Source organism: Embiotoca jacksoni, unplaced genomic scaffold (genome assembly GCF_022577435.1).
Source record: "Embiotoca jacksoni isolate LCO1_2020_lvr unplaced genomic scaffold, fEmbJac1.0.p SCAF_21, whole genome shotgun sequence".
Classification (NCBI taxonomy): domain Eukaryota; kingdom Metazoa; phylum Chordata; class Actinopteri; family Embiotocidae; genus Embiotoca; species Embiotoca jacksoni.
Window position 1 is genome coordinate 664,930 of NW_027185352.1, and position 20,071 is coordinate 685,000.

General features: G+C 46.3%; 1 protein-coding gene across 3 annotated transcripts in view; it reads left to right on the top strand.

Annotated features, from left to right (window-relative positions):
* Positions 1–252: 252 nt before the first annotated feature.
* Positions 253–20,071, top strand: part of ttll12 (tubulin tyrosine ligase-like family, member 12) — a 25,463-nt gene continuing 5,644 nt past the window's right edge. The window contains exons 1-11 of one of the 3 annotated variants that reach the window (XM_069156332.1): positions 253–469; positions 3,100–3,263; positions 3,936–4,134; positions 4,265–4,424; positions 8,674–8,807; positions 9,443–9,519; positions 13,274–13,390; positions 16,113–16,307; positions 16,465–16,576; positions 18,089–18,240; positions 19,476–19,557. In XM_069156332.1, coding sequence (XP_069012433.1) covers positions 314–469; positions 3,100–3,263; positions 3,936–4,134; positions 4,265–4,424; positions 8,674–8,807; positions 9,443–9,519; positions 13,274–13,390; positions 16,113–16,307; positions 16,465–16,576; positions 18,089–18,240; positions 19,476–19,557 — 1,548 coding nt within the window. In that variant the 5' untranslated portion in view covers positions 253–313. Of the gene's footprint in view, positions 470–506; positions 1,273–3,099; positions 3,264–3,935; positions 4,135–4,264; positions 4,425–8,673; positions 8,808–9,442; positions 9,520–13,273; positions 13,391–16,112; positions 16,308–16,464; positions 16,577–18,088; positions 18,241–19,475; positions 19,558–20,071 lie in introns of those variants that run through there. The other 2 variants (XM_069156333.1, XM_069156334.1) reach the window with 2 other exon arrangements.

Below are 20,071 nucleotides of genomic sequence, written 5' to 3' on the forward strand. Positions count from 1 at the left end.
AAGAATTAATCAATTATAAAAGCATCAACTGAGCTGTTATATTCTGTCATATAATAATTTAAAAGTTATTTAATAAGAAATCATTTAATCAGGGAAATATACAAAATGTTTCCATAAATCCGGAAGTGTGTGTGTTGACAAACATCTGAGGCTTGTTTACTTTTCATTCATTATTTGCCAACAAAGTTTTCAGAGTAAAAAAAAAAGTGTTTTTTTTTTTTTTAAACTCCCACAATGCATTGCTGCATCAGCCGTCAGATTCCTTCTTCCGGGTCCCCTCTTTTCTCCACGTGAGCTCCATCCTGGAGTTGTGATGTCAACAGAGCGCGAGACGGAGGAAGAGGAGGCCGCGGAGGAAGAGGAGGAAGAGGAGTTCCGCGGCTTCGTGGCGCTGCACGGCGCCGCGCTGCGCTCCTCCGGGGTCCCGCAGCTCTGCTGGAGGAGTCTTCATCACAAGATCACCGGGGAGGTGGGCAGCACGCGCGCGCACACACGCACGCGCGCGCGCACACACACACACACACACACACACACACACACACACACACACAAGGACGCACACACACACGCACACACACACGCACGGTGGTTAAATGAAGACGGAACACTGCATTGACTCCACGGACTGACACGCTATGTTGACGTCATCACGCCGCGTGCGCCTGCTTCAGCTGTGGTTTGTCTTTGTCTCCGGCTGCTGTCATGGCGGATGACACCCAGTGAAAGGTGCATCACCGCCACCTCCTGTCTTGGAGGGTGGACCAGAGGAACCGGGCCCTTCACAAAACCAGAAGGAGGATCACTTCGGGGACTTTACTCAATCCTGTTTCTTTCAAGTATTGTCGGACTTTTCACACTTCCTGCTGAGGTCAATGCGTCCTTCAGAAGTCCTTCAGAAGTCCTTCGTCTCCTGCCAGCCTCCTCTTCAACCGGTCTCCTTCAGTGACTTTCTGCCAACGATCAACTCTCCAGTTTGTGCTGCTGTGCAGAGCTCACCTGGTCCTGGTGGTGTTGATGTATCGGTGTCATTGATCCTCAGTCTGGTTCATGTTTTCTTCTGGATTCCTCCGACAGCGAAGAGAGTCCAAGACAGTTATTGTTTCTCAGTCCAGCCATTGATTTCAACATTAGAGGATCAACACCAGCATGTCCACATCTGTTCAGAGGACCACAGACGGTGGACTGTGGTCCTTCCTGAGATGTCTGTCTGAGAATCTGATTGGTCATCAAAAGGTGGGGAGGCGTGGTTGAGACGTAGCTCTCCCTTCATTGGTGCGTAGACTGGTCCCATCTTCACTTCGCTTCCACCAGTCACAGGAGACAGCGGAGACAGCGGAGACAGCGTCCTAAAGGGGAGGAAACCCTACACTGTCTCATGTGCTGCTCCTGTCTCCTGCAGGGTTCCTCTTATCTGGTCAGGAGTCACAACTTTATCAGAGAGCACCGAATGTTCATGTCATGGTGTTCTCCTGAGCTGCACCTGGTGGACAGACAATAATAAGTCCACAGACAATAATAAGTCTTGTGAGAGACAGTAGGACAATGCCTTAAATTGTGCAAGCAATCATCTGTGTGCATCAGTAGTTTTTTTGTGATCAGTAAAACTTTGGCTCATTGGTTTGTATAAAAGTATAAAAGTATAGATCAACAGATCTAACACCTCCCTTCACCAACTTCTTTCTGAATAACATAACGATGTCTTCCTGTGTCTCCTGCGTCCCAACTGTGCTGCCATCCCTGAATCATGTTTCTTTTGATTCTTAATTCAGCTTCTGTTTTGCTGAATAAAATGTCTGTCTTGTTCTGACATTTCAAAGCTTGCTTTGCTAATTTATCTGCTGTTTCATTTGACCTTTGACCCTCTGTGTGCCGCCACCCACATGAATGAAACAACAAAACTCAATGTTTAAGTCTGAACAGTGTTTTGTGTCTTTCATTGATTAAATCCTGCCTGCTGTGAGATGTGAATGATTGTAATGACAATAATGTGAACAGATGATGACCTTCCTGATCTGAACCTCCTCCACCCGCTGCAGCGCTGTTAAAATGGCCGACGGCTCCACTGTATAACCAGACAGATGGTCTGGTGTTCTGCTCCACTGTAGTTTGATGCACCATACTGGGCATAACAGACCGGATTTCCAACTAAAAGCCTGATGCTGGTGAAAGCGGTGGATCTTAAACAGGATAAAAACATATTCTGAGTGAGACTTTCATATTAAAAGGCCTATGAAATGTAACGTGGGCTGAATTCTCTCTATGTTCACATGAGAAGTAGAAAAAAATGTTTGTCTCAACTGACCAGTTTGACGTGACATTGATTGGAGACCATCTTGTGTGAATATTAGCAATATACCCTCTAATTCCAGATTGTTACTGAGAGAAAACTCCCTGTTCTCAACCCCACTTGAGGAGGATGGTCTCAATGTGTCACTCAGAAAAGATCAGGTCAATCTGATGTGGATTTTCAAAATTAAAGCCCTCCAAAATGTCTTAAATATGCAATATTACATCTGATTTCTGATCATATTTCAAGGAAACTGCTTGTTTCCACAGACCAGTTCCACTTCACGATGGTCGTTGACTGTCTCAGTGTTTGACTCAGTAAAGAGTTGTAGCACAGCAGGGCCAGAGGTCGGCCCACCAAGCGATGGGCACCAGGGGGGTCATGAGGGAAGACACCTCCGACCCGTCCCAGCCAGCGACCAACTGACCGCTTAATGAACTAACTGCCTTTTAATATTTGTCTGAACTCGTCTGTATTATAGGTCAGATAGGACAATGTACAGGCCTTTAATTTTGAAAATCCACATCAGAATGACCTGATATTTTCTGAGTGACATATTGACGTGGTCTCCTATCATCCTGAAGTTCTGTGGAAACGGGGAGTTTTCTTTAAATATACATGTTAAACCAGGGCTTATAGCTCAAATGGGACATTTTTGAGGGCTTTAATTTGGAAAAATGTTCACAGCAGATGGTGCTGGAGGTTCTTTATATGTGCCTAACACTATCTAACACTTGTATAAACAGTCTGTGATCTAACTCCAGCAGCTGAGTTGGAGATAACAGCCTGGACAACCTGTGTTGGTGTCGTAGATCTATGATGCTGGGGACGTTTTCGGAATAATGCAGCTGCAACAAAAGGAGGAGGAAGGAAACGGAGAGGACCAGCAGAGGAAGAAGGACAATCCTGGACCTGTGATTCGCTACAAAGTGGTTGTGACCCGGGAGAGCGGGCTGCAGGCTTCAGATCCGACCAGGTGAGGGCGCCACAGACCTACAGCAGTGTTCAGAGGAGAACATGACGTCAGAGCTGAATGGTTCAGTGATCATCACTGATCAGAGGGAAGGTAGATTACACCTGCTGTAGCTGCACCAACATACAGGAGCTGTTGGAGAGAGGTTCTGCAGTAGTTTTAACCCTTCATCATTATCATCATCATCATCATATCTCGTGACCACCTGTCCAGAACCTGCAGGCCCAAGTGTTCAGGCTCATGTAAGACTTCACGAGTAGCAATCACCACCTCGGTGAAGTGTTAACAGTGTTTATTGATGATACAGTAAAATGTGATGGAGGTGATTAAGGAACTACTCATGAGAATGACAGGGTGGGGGGGAGGGGTTCCTGCTGCTTCCGGCTGCTTCCTGCAGCCTCCTACAGCTTCCTGCTGTTTCTTGCAGCTTCCCGCTGCTTCCTGCTGCTTCCTGCTGCTTTTAGTTCTTCAGTTCCACAGCAGGCTTATTTTGAAAATAACCAAAGTGTTTCATGATATTTAATGAGTCGCTGTTTTTTTTTTTTTTAATTGTTTTTGATGTCTTTGTGCATCAGATAGTACACACTTCTCTGTACCGGTGCTTCAGTGCGCTGACTGATATTCAGATTTTATTGATACTCCCCCCTTCCTCCTTCCACCTCCACCACCCGCCAGCGTCTTCTTGGTGGACCACGCCTGGACGTACCGGGTGGAGCATGCCCGCCAGCAGCTGCAGCAGATCCCCGGCCTGCTGCCCAGGATGGCCGCCCTCATGGGGCTCGACTTCCACGGAGAGGTCCCCGACCCAGACACCGTAGCGCTGGTTCTGGAGGACATGTGGAAGTACAACCAGACGTACCAGCGTTCTCAGGGGGTACGTTAGAGAACATGTCTGTCCCCCATCTGTCTGTCTGTCCCCTGCTTCATGTCCTCTCTCTGTGTCCTCTGCTTCATGTCCTCTCTCTGTGTCCTCTGCTTCATGTCCTCCTGTGTGTCCCCTGCAGTCAGCAGAGGACAAGGTCCCCGTGTGGTACATCATGGATGAGTTTGGTTCTCAGCTTCAACACTCAGATCATCCGAGCTGCTGCACGGCTCCTTTCTTCTACATGAAGGACCAGCTGGCCTTCACTGTCCTGTGGCCACAGCACCACCTGCAGGAAGGAGGTCAGACAACACACTAACACACACATCTACACACACATACATACAGTGGGTACGGAAAGTATTCAGACCCCTTTACATTGTTCACTCTTTGTTTCATTGCAGCCATTTGCTAAAATCAAAAAAGTTCATTTTATTTCTCATTAATGTACACTCAGCACCCCATCTCGACAGAAAAAAACAGAAATGTAGAAATTTGTGCAAATTTATTAAAAAAGAAAAACTGAAATATCACATGGTCATAAGTATTCAGACCCTTTGCTGTGACACTCATATTTAACTCACATGCTGTCCATTTCTTCTGATCCTCCTTGAGATGGTTCTACTCCTTCATTGGAGTCCAGCTGTGTTGAATTAAACTGATTGGACTTGATTAGGAAAGGCACACACCTGTCTATATAAGACCTTACAGCTCACAGTGCATGTCAGAGCAAATGAGAATCATGAGGTCGAAGGAACTGTCCAAGGAGCTCAGAGACAGAATTGTGGCAAGGCACAGATCTGGCCAAGGTTACAAAATAATGTCTGCAGCACTCAAGGTTCCTAAGAGCACAGTGGCCTCCATAATCCTTAAATGGAAGAAGTTTGGGACGACCAGAACTCTTCCTAGACCTGGCCGTCCAGCCAAACTGAGCAAACATGGGAGAAGAGCCTTGGTGAGAGAGGTAAAGAAGAACCCAAAGATCACTGTGGCTGAGCTCCAGAGATGCAGTAGGGAGATGGGAGAAAGTTCCACAAAGCCAACTATCACTGCAGCCCTCCACCAGTCGGGGCTTTATGGCAGAGTGGCCCGACGGAAGCCTCTCCTCAGTGCAAGACATATGAAAGCCCGCATAGAGTTTGACAAAAAACACATGAAGGACTCCCAGACTATGAGAAATAAGATTCTCTGGTCTGATGAGACCAAGATTGAACTTTTTGGTGTTAATTCTAAGCGGTATGTGTGGAGAAAACCAGGCACTGCTCATCACCTGCCCAATACAATCCCAACAGTGAAACATGGTGGTGGCAGCATCATGCTATGGGGGTGTTTTTCAGCTGCAGGGACAGGACGACTGGTTGCAATTGAAGGAAAGATGAATGCGGCCAAGTACAGAGATATCCTGGAAGAAAACCTCTTCCAGAGTGCTCTGGACCTCAGACTGGGCCGAAGGTTCACCTTCCAACAAGACAATGACCCGAAGCACACAGCTAAAATAACAAAGGAGTGGCTTCAGAACAACTCTGTGACCATTCTTGACTGGCCCAGCCAGAGCCCTGACCTAAACCCAATTGAGCATCTCTGGAGAGACCTGAAAATGGCTGTCCACCAACGTTCACCATCCAACCTGACGGAACTGGAGAGGATCTGCAAGGAAGAATGGCAGAGGATCCCCAAATCCAGGTGTGAAAAGCTTGTTGCATCATTCCCAAGAAGACTCATGGCTGTACGAGCTCAAAAGGGTGCTTCTACTCAATACTGAGCAAAGGGTCTGAATACTTATGACCATGTGATATTTCAGGTTTTCTTTTTTAATAAATTTGCACAAATTTCTACATTTCTGTTTTTTTCTGTCAAGATGGGGTGCTGAGTGTACATTAATGAGAAATAAAATGAACTTTTTTGATTTTAGCAAATGGCTGCAATGAAACAAAGAGTGAAACATTTAAAGCGGTCTGAATACTTTCTGTACCCACTGTACATATATATTCTCACACTCTCACCGGCCACTTTATTAGGTACACCTGTTCAACTGCTTGTTAATGCAAATATCTGATCAGCCAATCACATGGCAGCAGCTCAATGTATTGAGGCATGAAGACACGGTGAAGACGAGCTGCTGAAGGTCAAACGGAGCATCAGAACAGGAAGAAAGGTGATTTCAGTGATTTGAAGGTGGCAGGTTGTTGGAGCCAGACGGGCTGGTCTGAGTATTTCACTAACTGATGATCTACTGGGATTTTCACCAACAACCATCTCTAGCTTTACAGAGAACGGTCCGACAAAGAGAAAATATCCAGGGAGCTGCAGTTCTCTGATGCCTTGTTGATGCCAGAGGTCAGAGGTCAAAGGAGAACAGCCAGACTGGTTGGAGATGATAGAAAAGAAACAGTAACTCCAATAAGCACTCGTTCCAACCGAGAAGATCTGAACAACACCTGGAAGCTTGAAGCAGACGGACTCCAGCAGCAGAAGACCACCGGGTCCTTCTGTCAGCTAACAACACCAAACTGAGGCTGGATATACATACATACATACATACATACATACATACAGTGGTGTGAAAAAGTGTTTGCCTCCTTACTGATTTTTTTTTTTTTGCATGTCTGTCACACTTAAATGTTTCAGATCATCAAACAAATTTAAATATTAGTCAAAGATAACAAGTAAACACAAAATGCAGTTTTTAATGAAGGTTTTTATTATTAAGGGAGAAAAACAATCCAAACCCACATGGCCCTGTGTGAAAAAGTGTTTCCCCCTCCTGTTAAAACATAACTTAACTGTGGTTTATCACACCTGAGTTCAATTTCTGGAGCCACACCCAGACCTGATTACTGACACACCTGTTCTCAATCAAGAAATCACTTCAATAGGACCTGCCTGACAAAGTGAAGTAGACCAGAAGATCCTCAGAAGATAGACATCATGCTGAGATCCAAAGACATTCAGGAACAAATGAGAAAGAAAGTAATTGAGATCTATCAGTCTGGAAAAGGTTCTAAAGCCATTTCTAAAGCTTTGGGACTCCAGAGAACCACAGTGAGAACCATTATCCACAAATGGAGAAAACATGGAACAGCGGTGAACCTTCCCAGGAGCGGCCGGCCGACCAAAATTACCCCGAGAGAGCAGCGACGACTCATCCGAGAGGTCACAAAAGACCCCACGACAACATCCAAAGAACTGCAGGCCTCACTTGCCTCAGTTCAGGTCAGTGTTCATGACTCCACCAGAAGAAAGAGACTCGGCAGAAATGGCTGCATGGCAGAGTTCCAAGACCAAAACCACCGCTGAGCAAAAACAACATTAAGGCTCGTCTCATTTTTTCCAGAAAACATCTTGATGATCCTCAAGACTTTTGGGAAAATACTCTGTGGACTGACGAGACCAAAGTTGAACTTTTTGGAAGGTGTGTGTCCCGTTACATCTGGAGTAAAAGTAGCACCACATTTCAGAAGAAGAACCTCATACCAACAGTAAAATATGGTGGTGGTAGTGTGATGGTCTGGGGCTGTTTTACTGCTTCAGGACCTGGAAGACTTGCTGTGATAAATGGAACCATGAATTCTACCGTCTACCAAAACATCCTGAAGGAGAACGTCCGGCCATCTGTTCGTGACCTCAAGCTGAAGCCAACTTGGGTTCTGCAGCAGGACAATGATCCAAAACACACCAGCAAGTCCACCTCTGAATGGATGAAGAAAAACAAAATGAAGACTTTGGAGTGGCCTCGTCAAAGTCCTGACCTGAATCCTATTGAGATGCTGTGACATGACCTTAAAAAGGAGGTTGGTGCTGGAAAACCCTCCAATGTGTCTGAATTACAACAACTCTGTAAAGATGAGTGGGCCAACATTCCTCCACAGCTGGAAAAGACTCGTTGTAAGTTATCACAAACACTTGATTACAGTTGTTGCTGCTGAGGGTGGTCCAACCAGTTATTAGGTTTAGGGGGAAACACTTTTTCACACAGGGCCATGTGGGTTTGGATTGTTTTTCTCCCTTCATAATAAAAACCTTCATTAAAAACTGCATTTTGTGTTTACTTGTTATCTTTGACTCATATTTAAATTTGTTTGATGATCTGAAACATTTAAGTGACAAACAGGCAAAAAAATAAGAAATCAGGAAGGAGGCAAACACTTTTTCACACCACTGTACATACACACACTCACACACTTCACACACACACACACACCATCCTGCAGCACCCAGTGGGGATTAATCTGCCACTGAAAGTAGTCCCACACATGAGAAATGACACTTTATGTCTGAGTTTTTGTTTCTGATAATGATGTTGTTGCTAACGTTAATGTTTTTGTTGTTGTTTGATAATGTTGTCGATGATGTTGATGGTTTTGATGTTGTCGTTAATGTTTTTGTTGTTGATGGTTTTGTTGATGGTGTTGTTGATGTTGTTTATGTTGTGGATGTTTTTATGGTTGCTGTTGATGTTGTTGATAATGTGGGTTTTGTTGTTGTTGTCGATGTTCTTTTCAGTACAAACCAATGAGCTGACATCATTTCATCTTCTCATGACCTCCACAGACGAGGTGACTCGTGATTACACGTACGGAGAGACGGACCCGCTGCTGAGGCGCTGCCGTCTGTTACCATGGATACCGGCTGATCTAGAAGGGGTCAGCAGTATCACAGCTGAGCCGCCCGACTCCTACTACGAGGTAACAACTCATCACACACCTTCTGCAGACAGCGAGGAGGCGTGTAGTGGGACGGATCTGAAACGGGTCTCCAGAACCACACCGGACCGGACAGATGGTCTGTCAGGGAGGGAGGGAGGCGTTACCTGTGAGGCAGTGATCTGTTCAGGTTGACACGGTCCACAAGTACAGTAAAAAGGTTTTCTGACTCAGAGGTTCTGACCCGTGGTTCCAACCTGTGGTCCACAGCCTCCTCGTGGCCCCCCAGAGACCACAGCGGCCCACACTCTGAAATTCATCCTGATGGAAGAATGAATTATTTTATACCATTTATTAAAAACTGTACTTAGGTCGTAGTCCATGTTTGATCATCAAGTGTCCTCCATTACCCAGAACCCCTCCCTCACTGACCCCTCCCCCACGGTCATGGTCTGTGTGGGTTTAACTTGAATCCAGTCTGAAATCTGGTCACATGATTTATAAGCTGCAGCAGTTTGTTTTGACTGACAGATCAGGGTGTGATCACCGTCCTTTCTGTCCTCTCTGTCCTCTCCGTCCTCTTTGTTCTCTGTGGTCCTCTCCGTCCTCTCTTTCCTCTCCGTCTTCTTTGTGCTCCTCTCCGTCCTCTCTGTGGTCCTCTCTGTCCGTCCCTTCAGGACATTGTACGGGACAACAAGGAGCTGCTCCCGCTGGACATCCAACCACACTCTGTCCCCGAGGACCAAATCCTCAAGTAAGTCTTTTGGAAGTTAAAGTCATGTGACATCAGACCCAGATGATGGTGGTGATGATGATGAGGATGAGAATGAGGGTGAGGGTGGTGGTGGTGATGATGGTGATGATGAGGATGAGGGTGAGGGTGGTGGTGGTGATGATGATGATGAGGGTGATGATGATGATGGTCATGATGGTGGTGGTGGTGGTGATGATGGTGGTGGTGATGATGATGGTGATAATGATGGTGGTGGTGGTGGTGATGGTGGTGATGATGATGGTGGTGATGATGATGATGGCGATGGTGATGGTGATGATGGTGATAATGGTGGTGGTGGTGGTGATGATGTGGTGGTGGTGGTGGTGGTGATAATGATGGTGATGGTGGTGATAATGATGGTGGTGATGGTGGTGGTGGTGATAATGATGGTGATGGTGATGATGATGGTGGTGATGGTGATAATGATGGTGGTGGTGGTGGTGATAATGATGGTGGTGATAATGATGGTGATGGTGATAATGATGGTGGTGGTGGTGATAGTGATGGTGGTGATGGTGGTGATAATGGTGGTGGTGGTGGTGATGGTGATGATGGTGATAATGATGGTGGTGATGGTGGTGATAATGATGGTGGTGATGGTGGTGATAATGATGGTGGTGGTGGTAGTGATAATGATGGTGATGATGGCGATGGTGGTGATAATGGTGGTGGTGGTGGTGATGGTGGTGATGATGGTGATAATGATGGTGGTGATGGTGGTGATAATGATGGTGGTGGTGGTGATGGTGGTGATAATGGTGATGGTGATGGTGGTGATGGTGATGGTGGTGGTGGTGGTGATGGTGGTGATAATGATGGTGGTGGTGATGATGATGGTGGTGATGGTGATAATGATGGTGGTGGTGGTAGTGATAATGATGGTGATGATGGCGATGGTGGTGATAATGGTGGTGGTGGTGGTGATGGTGGTGATGATGGTGATAATGATGGTGGTGATGGTGGTGATGATGATGGTGATGGTGGTGATAATGATGTTGGTGGTGGTGATGGTGGTGATAATGATGGTGGTGGTGATGATGATGGTGGTGATGGTGATAATGATGGTGGTGGTGGTGATGATGATGGTGGTGGTGATGGTGGTGATAATGGTGGTGGTGATGGTGGTGATGGTGATGGTGGTGATGGTGATGGTGGTGATGGTGGTGGTGATGGTGATGGTGATAATGATGGTGATGGTGGTGATAATGATGGTGATGGTGGTGGTGGTGATGATGGTGATGGTGGTGATAATGATGGTGGTGGTGGTGGTGGTGATGGTGGTGATAATGATGGTGGTGGTGATGATGATGGTGATAATGATGGTGATAATGATGGTGGTGGTGGTGGTGATAATGATGGTGATGGTGGTGATGGTGGTGGTGGTGATGGTGATAATGATGGTGGTGGTGGTGGTGATAATGATGGTGATGATGGCGATGGTGGTGATAGTGGTGGTGGTGGTGATGGTGGTGATGATGGTGATAATGATGGTGGTGATGGTGGTGATGATGATGGTGATGGTGGTGATAATGATGGTGATAATGATGGTGATGGTGGTGATAATGATGGTGGTGGTGGTGATGGTGGTGATAATGATGGTGGTGGTGATGATGATGGTGGTGATGGTGATAATGATGGTGGTGGTGGTGGTGATGATGATGGTGGTGGTGGTGATAATGATGGTGATGGTGGTGATGGTGGTGATAATGATGGTGGTGGTGGTGGTGATGATGATGATGGTGGTGATGGTGGTGATAATGATGGTGGTGATGGTGGTGGTGGTGATAATGATGGTGGTGATGGTGGTGGTGGTGATAATGATGGTGGTGATGGTGATAATGATGGTGATAATGATGGTGGTGTTGGTGGTGATAGTGATGGTGATGGTGATAATGATGGTGATGGTGGTGATAATGATGGTGATGGTGGTGATAATGATGGTGGTGGTGGTGATGGTGGTGATGATGGTGGTGATGGTGGTGATAATGATGGTGGTGGTGGTGGTGGTGGTGATGGTGGTGATAATGATGGTGGTGGTGGTGATGATGATGGTGGTGATGGTGATAATGATGGTGGTGGTGGTGGTGGTGGTGATGGTGGTGATGGTGGTGATAATGATGGTGGTGATGATGGTGGTGATGGTGGTGATAATGATGGTGGTGATGGTGATGATGGTGATAATAATGGTGGTGATGGTGATAATAATGATGGTGATGATGATGATGGTGGTGATGATGATGGTGATGGTGGTGATAATAATGATGGTGATGGTGGTGATAATGATGGTGGCGATGATGATGGTGATGATGGTGGTGATGATGGTGGCGATGGTGGTGATAATGATGGTGGTGATGATGGTGGTGATGGTGGTGATAATGATGGTGGTGATGGTGATGATGGTGATAATAATGGTGGTGATGGTGATAATAATGATGGTGATGATGATGGTGGTGATGATGATGGTGATGGTGGTGATAATAATGATGGTGATGGTGGTGGTGATAGTGATGGTGGTGATGGTGATGGTGATAATGATGGTGGTGGTGGTGGTGGTGATGATGATGATGGTGGTGATAATGATGGTGGTGATGGTGGTGGTGGTGATAATGATGGTGATGGTGGTGATGGTGGTGGTGGTGATGGTGATAATGATGGTGGTGATGATGGTGATAATGATGGTGATAATGATGGTGGTGGTGGTGGTGATAATGATGGTGATGGGGATAATGATGGTGATGGTGGTGATAATGATGGTGATGGTGATAATGATGGTGGTGGTGGTGATGATGGTGATGATGGTGATGGTGGTGATAATGATGGTGGTGGTGGTGGTGGTGGTGATGGTGGTGATAATGATGGTGGTGGTGATGATGATGGTGGTGATGGTGATAATGATGGTGATAATGATGGTGGTGGTGGTGGTGATAATGATGGTGATGATGGCGATGGTGGTGATAATGGTGGTGGTGGTGATGATGGTGATAATGATGGTGGTGATGGTGGTGATAATGATGGTGGTGGTGGTGATGGTGGTGGTGATGATGATGGTGATAATAATGGTGGTGGTGATGATGGTGATAATGATGGTGATGATGGTGATAATGATGGTGGCGATGATGATGGTGGTGATGATGGTGGTGATGATGGTGGTGATGGTGATGATGGTGATGATGGTGATGGTGATGATGGTGATAATAATGATGATGATGGTGATGGTGGTGGTGATAATAATGATGATGATGGTGATAATGATGGTGGTGATGGTTCAGATTCAGATATATACAATCTATATATATAGTGTAAACAGTAAGTGTGTATAGTCATTGGAGGAAGGTGTCTGGTGTGTGTGGGAGGGGAGGGGTTGGTGGTGGTGGGGGTGGGGCGGGCTATGACCGTGGTGCAGAGTTAAGAGTGTTGACTGCTGAGGGGAAGAAACTGTTTCTGAGCCTGCTGGTCCTGGAACAGAGATTCCTATAGCGCCTCCCACAGGGAAGGAGGGCAAACAGTCTGTGGCTGGGGTGTGGTGTCCCTGACGATGCTGCGCGTCCTCCGCGAAAGAAAAATCCTGATATGGATGTGTGTGTGTGTGTGTCCATATCAGGATTTTTCTTCCTCAGACAACAGATAGTAGAAGAAGGTCTCTCAGCTGTTTCCTAACACTCTGACTCTGTTGGATCATCCTTCATTTTTTCCTTCTCTCAATCTTTACGTTGTTTTCTGCTTCTGTTTCCAGAGTTTTCTCTGAAATGTCTCAAGTCACCAACAACTTGACGCACGCTCGCTTCCAGCTGACGGAGGAGGAGGCGGAGGCCGACATCATCTGGAGCTACAGTCACATCAAGGACTTCAGGTGAGCAGCAGCGTTCAGAGACTCCACCCACAGGATGAACTCACCTTCATGAGATCAGTTGATGAGCATGGAGCTGAATTATTCATCACCTGGTTTAACCAGCAGGAGCAGCTCTGCACGTCTGCATTCACTTCATTATCTCTATTCACATGGTGGGTGGTACGAAGGTGAAGTTTGTTGACGGAGACATTTAATCTGCATGTAGAAGAACGTATTAAGAGTCACAGACTGAAGTTGAATTTAAAAAGGTACTTTAAGAGCGTCATCAAACTATTTGACTTCAGGTCATCAAACTCAAACCGTACCATAATTTTTAGGACGGGTGATGGTTGTTGTTCGAAATGAGTCTGAACAACGCTGTTACTATGACGACCACCAACCATCTTTATTCCTTTTTTGATGGGTTCAGGCAGCTAGGAAGTGGGAAAGTTCACACTCTCTAACCTCCAACTTCCCAGTTGAGTGCGTTCCCATGACAACAACAAAGAGGCAACATGGGAGCCCGCTCTATATCTGATGACTTTAAGCTCCGCCCCTTCTACCTCCATCCTGACGGTCCACTACCCAGTAGAGAATGGGATTGCAGCCTTAATGTGCTCGAATGGATCGTCAGTGAGAGAGATTTCTTCATTAAACACAGAGTCCTCTGAGTCAGATGTAATGGAGGTTTAAACATTAAACAGCGTTGCATCATCAGTTCACATCACAGACTGTTTCTAAAAGAGTTCGTAGCTTCAGGTCTGTAAAATGGTTCTGATCCAGAAGTGTCTTCAGCTGCAATACCAGCGAGTGCCACTAGAGGTCGGCTCCAAAAAGCCTCCGGCTCCATAGACTCCCATTCAACTTCTCTCATCAAATCCAAAGTGAATAAAATGTGTCCATCAGTTATCTCGGTGTTGTTAGCTAAAGTCACTCCTTCTTATTAGTTTTCTGGAGGTCCATCTGAAAATAATCCCTCATTCATTAGAAAAGGAGATTCAAGAAGACCTGTTTTTGGGGGCGTGTCTGTTTGATTGACAGGCCTGTGGTCCAGTCAGGTTACAGCTATCGGTGGGCGGGACGTAGTATCGTCAGGTTTCCGATCAGATCGGTCAGATCCACCGCTGGCTCCTCCCCCAGCTCGTCCAAATATGGTCACTTCCTGCTCCGAACCGCTCAGAACTAGTAAAGATGGTGACGGACAGAATCTGAACTGGAGGATTCATAATGTTCACAAACCAACGATGACATCACTGATGGATGATGACATCACTGATGGTTGCTAGTTGGTTCGCAGTCATAATGACACCATACAGCTTTCAGTCCAGTTTCAGACAGACATGAAACAAACAAACATCAATGTTAACCTTTTTACAAAGTGCATGTTATGAACGGAGAGCTTGGAGATTCCATGTGCAACATTCAGTCAGTGTTTTTACATTCAAATTATTTTCTGGTTAGTTTTCCATCTGTCCTCTGAACGATGGTAAACATAGTCAGACTATTGATGGTCATTAATAAAGGCCAACTCGCTGTAGAAAGACCAGGCCAGCATCTCACACACACAGACACAGATACACACACACACACACACACACAGACACATACACACACACACACACAGATACACACACACAGATACACACACACACATACACACAGACACATACACAGATACATACACACACACACACAGATACATACACACACACACACACACAGACACACACACACACACACACACACACACACAGACACACACACAGATACATACACACACACACACAGATACATACACACACACACATACATACACACAGACACAGACACACACACACACACACAGATACATACACACACACACACACACACACACACACAGAGACACACACACACACACACAGATACATACACACACACACACAGACACACACACACACACACACAGAGACACACACACACACACACACACACAGATATACACACACACACACACACACACACAGAGACACACACACACACACACACACACACACACACACACACACAGATATACACAGACACACACAGAGACACACACACACACACACACAGATATACACAGACACACACAGGTACACACACACACACAGAGACACACACACACACACTACAGAGGATCAAACACCTGCAGCTCACTGACGTTACTGTGTAGAACAGTCTGGAGACCCTGAACACAACCTGTCGGTAAACAGGAAGTCAATCCTTATTTAAGAGCCTGCGCCTCTGACCTTTGACCTTTTACACCCACACACAGAGTCACATTACCGCGGTCAAGCAACACACCGGCATCTTGTTTCTGAGACGGAGTCCCGTTACTGAAGACAGAGTGAATCAGGACTCAGCACCTCGTACATACACTCGATTCCCAAATCTCAAAGAAAACCCAGCTGGTGTCTCCTGACCTGACGCCTTCTTCAGGTTTGGACAGTGAAGCTCCGCCCCCTCTTGAAACATGATGTCATCAGAACACCTCGCCCGGCTCATCGCTTCATCGCCGTAGACTTTCTAAACATTTGAAGGGTCTCTGTTGACTGTTTACAGAGTTCGATACAAAAAATATAGCCCCAATTCTCATGGAAATTAGTGCATGGGCTCAGGAACACACGGCTGTGAGCAGGGGTGTTGAAGATTTTAATTTTCCCCAAAATTTGACCCACAATCTGATGTTTCTCAGCCCTAAACGTTTCTGTGTCTCCGACAGGAAGCTGAGCGAGGAGCGACCTCACGTCATGGTCAACCAGTTTCCGTGTGAGAGCGTCGTCACGGTGAAGGACTGCCTGGCTGCCGTGGCTCGCAGAGCGACAGGCGGCCAGGCGCCCGATTGGCTGCCGGAGACCTTCAACCTGCAGACGGAGCTGCCACAGTTCATCAGGCGTTATCAGCTGAGACAGCAGAGGTGGGAGTCCGTCGGTCATCACTGGGTCTGGTCGTAACTTCGATGTAACCAGACACGTGTTGTTTGAACACTGAACCAAGTGTTCTGCTCTCTGGTTGATGATTTCCTTCAGCCTCAGAGCGGTAGACCACCTGAACACATGATGTCTCTGTTTCAGGGGAGAAGATAACCACTGGATCTGTAAGCCCTGGAACCTGGCCCGTGGACTGGACACGCACATCACCAACAACCTGGACTACATCATCAGGCAGAGGGAGAGCACGCCAAAGGTGACGGCACACACTCAGCCATGAGAGAACTCAGACCACCAAAACAAGCTGCAGTCGCTTTTACACATCCAGGTCACTGAACCAACCTCCAGGGGGCGTATTCACAAACACTCCTCGGACTAAAAGTTCCTCCTGGTGACCGAACTCTGAGAACATTCTTAGAATTGAGAGGTTTTCAGAAGAATTTCTCCTTAAAGTTCAGAGTAGATCCTTAAAGATAAAAGTTCGTCATGAACGTGTTCAGAGAGCTCTGATGAAGAAACTCTTCATCAGAGGAGAAAAGTGCTGAAGTCCAGCGAGCTCAGAGAAATATAGTTCAGACTGAATGAGGTTGATGAAAGTGTCCAGATGGTCTGCAGGATGTTTGTGGAGGATCATCAGAGACGTCTCTTCTCCCACCAACACAACAACACAGACGTGGAAGAGATGAAGATGTTTGAGTGGAGAAATGACTGGAGTCTGTCCAACCTTCATCAGCAGTCATCACACATTTAACTTCCACTGGAAGTCGCTGTTAAAAGGATGTGTTACCTAGCAACGGGCTGGACCACAGCGCCTCTCTAAGATCAGGGTTTCTGTTCTTTCCTTGATCAGAGTCTCTGAAAAGTTTCTTAAATCTCTCCTCAGATCAGACTACTTGATAAAAGTTGAATTCAGGATCTCTGAGAGGATTCAGAGAATCTTGATGCCATTTTGAAAATCAAGTCCTCATTCAAGATGGGAATTGAATTAAATGTAACTATTCTGTTTCGGGACCTCTACTCTCTGTTGTGACTGCTCACATTGTTGGTTTCCTCCTCTGAACTACGACTCTGTAGTTCTTGGAAACTGGATGTCGCTGCAGCTCCAATCAAACCACTGAACAGATCGTATCCAACTAGAAGTGGCGACCAAAGAAAGTACTCGACGATGATCGCTGCAGGACATCCATAAAAAAATAACAAAAACACGAAACACATTTTGTTTATATTCACTCTGAGATGATGTGATTTTCAAGCCAATCATTTATACGACATAATTCTGTGGCAGTTATTAAAAACAAGGAGGTTTCTCTGCAAGACCGTCAACCACATCTTCAGTTGGTAGAAACGATCGCTCGACCTGCTCAGCTCTGGAAAATATCAAGCTGAAGATAAGTGTTGGAACCACATCCTGCACCAGACTGGCAGTAAACACTCGTTTAGTCCTTGTTTCTATATTCCAGTCACAGACGGTCTGTTCTGGAAACATACACAGCTTTTAGGACCTTTTAGGAGCTTTTAGGACCTTTTATCTCCACGGTTCTCTAAGTTCAACAAATACATAGAAAAGATTAGAACTAAAATATTTCTGTGATGTGCAGCAGGATTATTATCACAGGAAGTTATGACACATTTATTCTTTTGTCAGTTGGTGGTGAAAAAAAAAATCACACATTTTTATTTCTCGACTTGCAATTTGTTGTAATTTTACCCAAAAATGACATTGCAGTTTTTGGTTTCCACATGCACGCCTCCACCTGTGTGTTTCCAGGTGGTGTGTAAGTACCTGGAAGACCCGGTGCTGTTCAGCAGGGAGGAGGTGGGGATGGTGAAGTTCGACATCCGCTACATGCTGATGCTGCGCTCCGTGCAGCCGCTGCGTCTCTACGCCTACAACGTCTTCTGGCTGCGCTTCGCCAACAGGTGACAAACGCATGCTTCATATCAGGGTCTCTTAGGGACTCAAATATATATCAATAAAACCTGGTTCCCCAGACGGGGTTCTGTTGTTCAGCTTTATCAGAATGGTAGAGTTCTGATAGACAGAACTCAACTGGACCCACTTCAACCAGACCACTGCAGCTTTAGTTGTGATGGACGGTGGACGGACCAGACGTCCGATTATGTGTCCACTCTGTGTGCACTGATCACTTCCCTCCCTCCGTTAGATCCCGACTCCCCGTACAGGTGGTTCTGGACCAGCTCCCCGTATAGAGGGTCCGATCCCCCGGCCCGGAGAATAGAACTCCAGTCAGGATTCACAGAGACTGTTTAAGCTGGTGGAGGAGACACGCACAGCTCAATTTAGAATATTTATTGGAAAGCAGTTTTCAGGGGCAAAACTTTCAGTCATCTCATTTCAATATCTCTAAAAATGAATACATTTCAATTCAATACCAACCACTGATGATGTATGAATATCAATCAGACTAGAGCTGAGGCTGAAGGTGAACTTGTCCTCTGAGTCCAACTCACATCAGCCGAGTCGGCAAAGAAACTCAGAGTGTCCAAATTCTGTTCCTTAATCAAAGGAAAAGATCACAAGTATTTAGTAGTACCACCAAAAGAAAAAAAAAAAAAATGCAGCGTTATTACGTAATCAAAGGAAAAGGTGTAACAGTGAACCACAGGCAGCTTGGCTGCAAGGGTCGACACGAGGTCAAGTGAACTTGGCAATGTCATCAGCACCAAGTCCAACAAAATAGCAACAAACCTGAAACGGATGAGGAAAACAATACTGAAAGTAACATAATACTGAGCTGTAAAAAAAAAAAATTAAGAAGCGCGAACAGAAGTCATGCAGAAATGGAAAGGTACAGAGAGCAGGAGGAAGATGGAGAGCTGTCGTTCCACGTCGCGGCAGCTCCGGAGTGAAAACTGCTCCTTTTAAAGTGGTATCTCTGGGGTCAAACCAACAATAATTCTTCAAGTGTTCTTTCATGTTGCTCACCTGCCTGATCTCTGCTGGTCGTCGGAGCAACAAGGATCATTATCGTATCAGAACTCACTCCTTTCACTATAATAGAGTGTAGAGATCTCCACCTTCCTGACACCTCCCAACACTTTCATTCCATTTTATTGGTCGTGAGAATAAAGAATTGATTCTGTTTCCAGAGTAAAACTCTGGTTCCTGTTCCTGATCTGGTTCTTCTCCTCAGACCTTTTTCTTTGGACCATTTTGATGATTACCAAAAACACTTCACTGTCATGAACTACAAAGAGGACGTGGAGCTGAAGCAGGTACGCTGTCTGTCTGTCTGCCCGTCCTCCTGTCTGTCTGCCTGTTCTCCTGCCTGTCTGTTTGTCCTCATGCCTGTCCTCCTGTCTGTCTGCCTGTCCTCCGGTCTGTCCTCCTGTCTGTCTGCCTGCTTCCCCTCCTGTCTGTCCGTCTCTGTCTGTCTGTCTGTCTGTCCTCCTGCCTGTCCTTATGTCTGTCCTCCTGTCTGCCTGTCCTCCTGTCTGTCTGTCTGTGTTTGTCCTCCTGCCTGTCCTTCGGTCTGTCTGTCCTCCTGTCTGCATGTCCGTCTGTCCGTCTGTCCTCCTGTCTGCATGTTTGTTTGTCCTCATGCCTTTCATCCTGTCTGTCTCTGTCTGTCTGCCTGTCCTCCTGTCTGTCTGTCCGTCCTCCTGTCTGTCTGCTTGTCCTCATGCCTGTCCTCCTGTCTGTCCTCCTGCCTGTCTGTCCGTCTGTCTGTCTGTCCGTCCTCCTGTCTGTCTGTCCTCCTGTCGGTCTGCCTGTCCTCCTGTCTGTCCG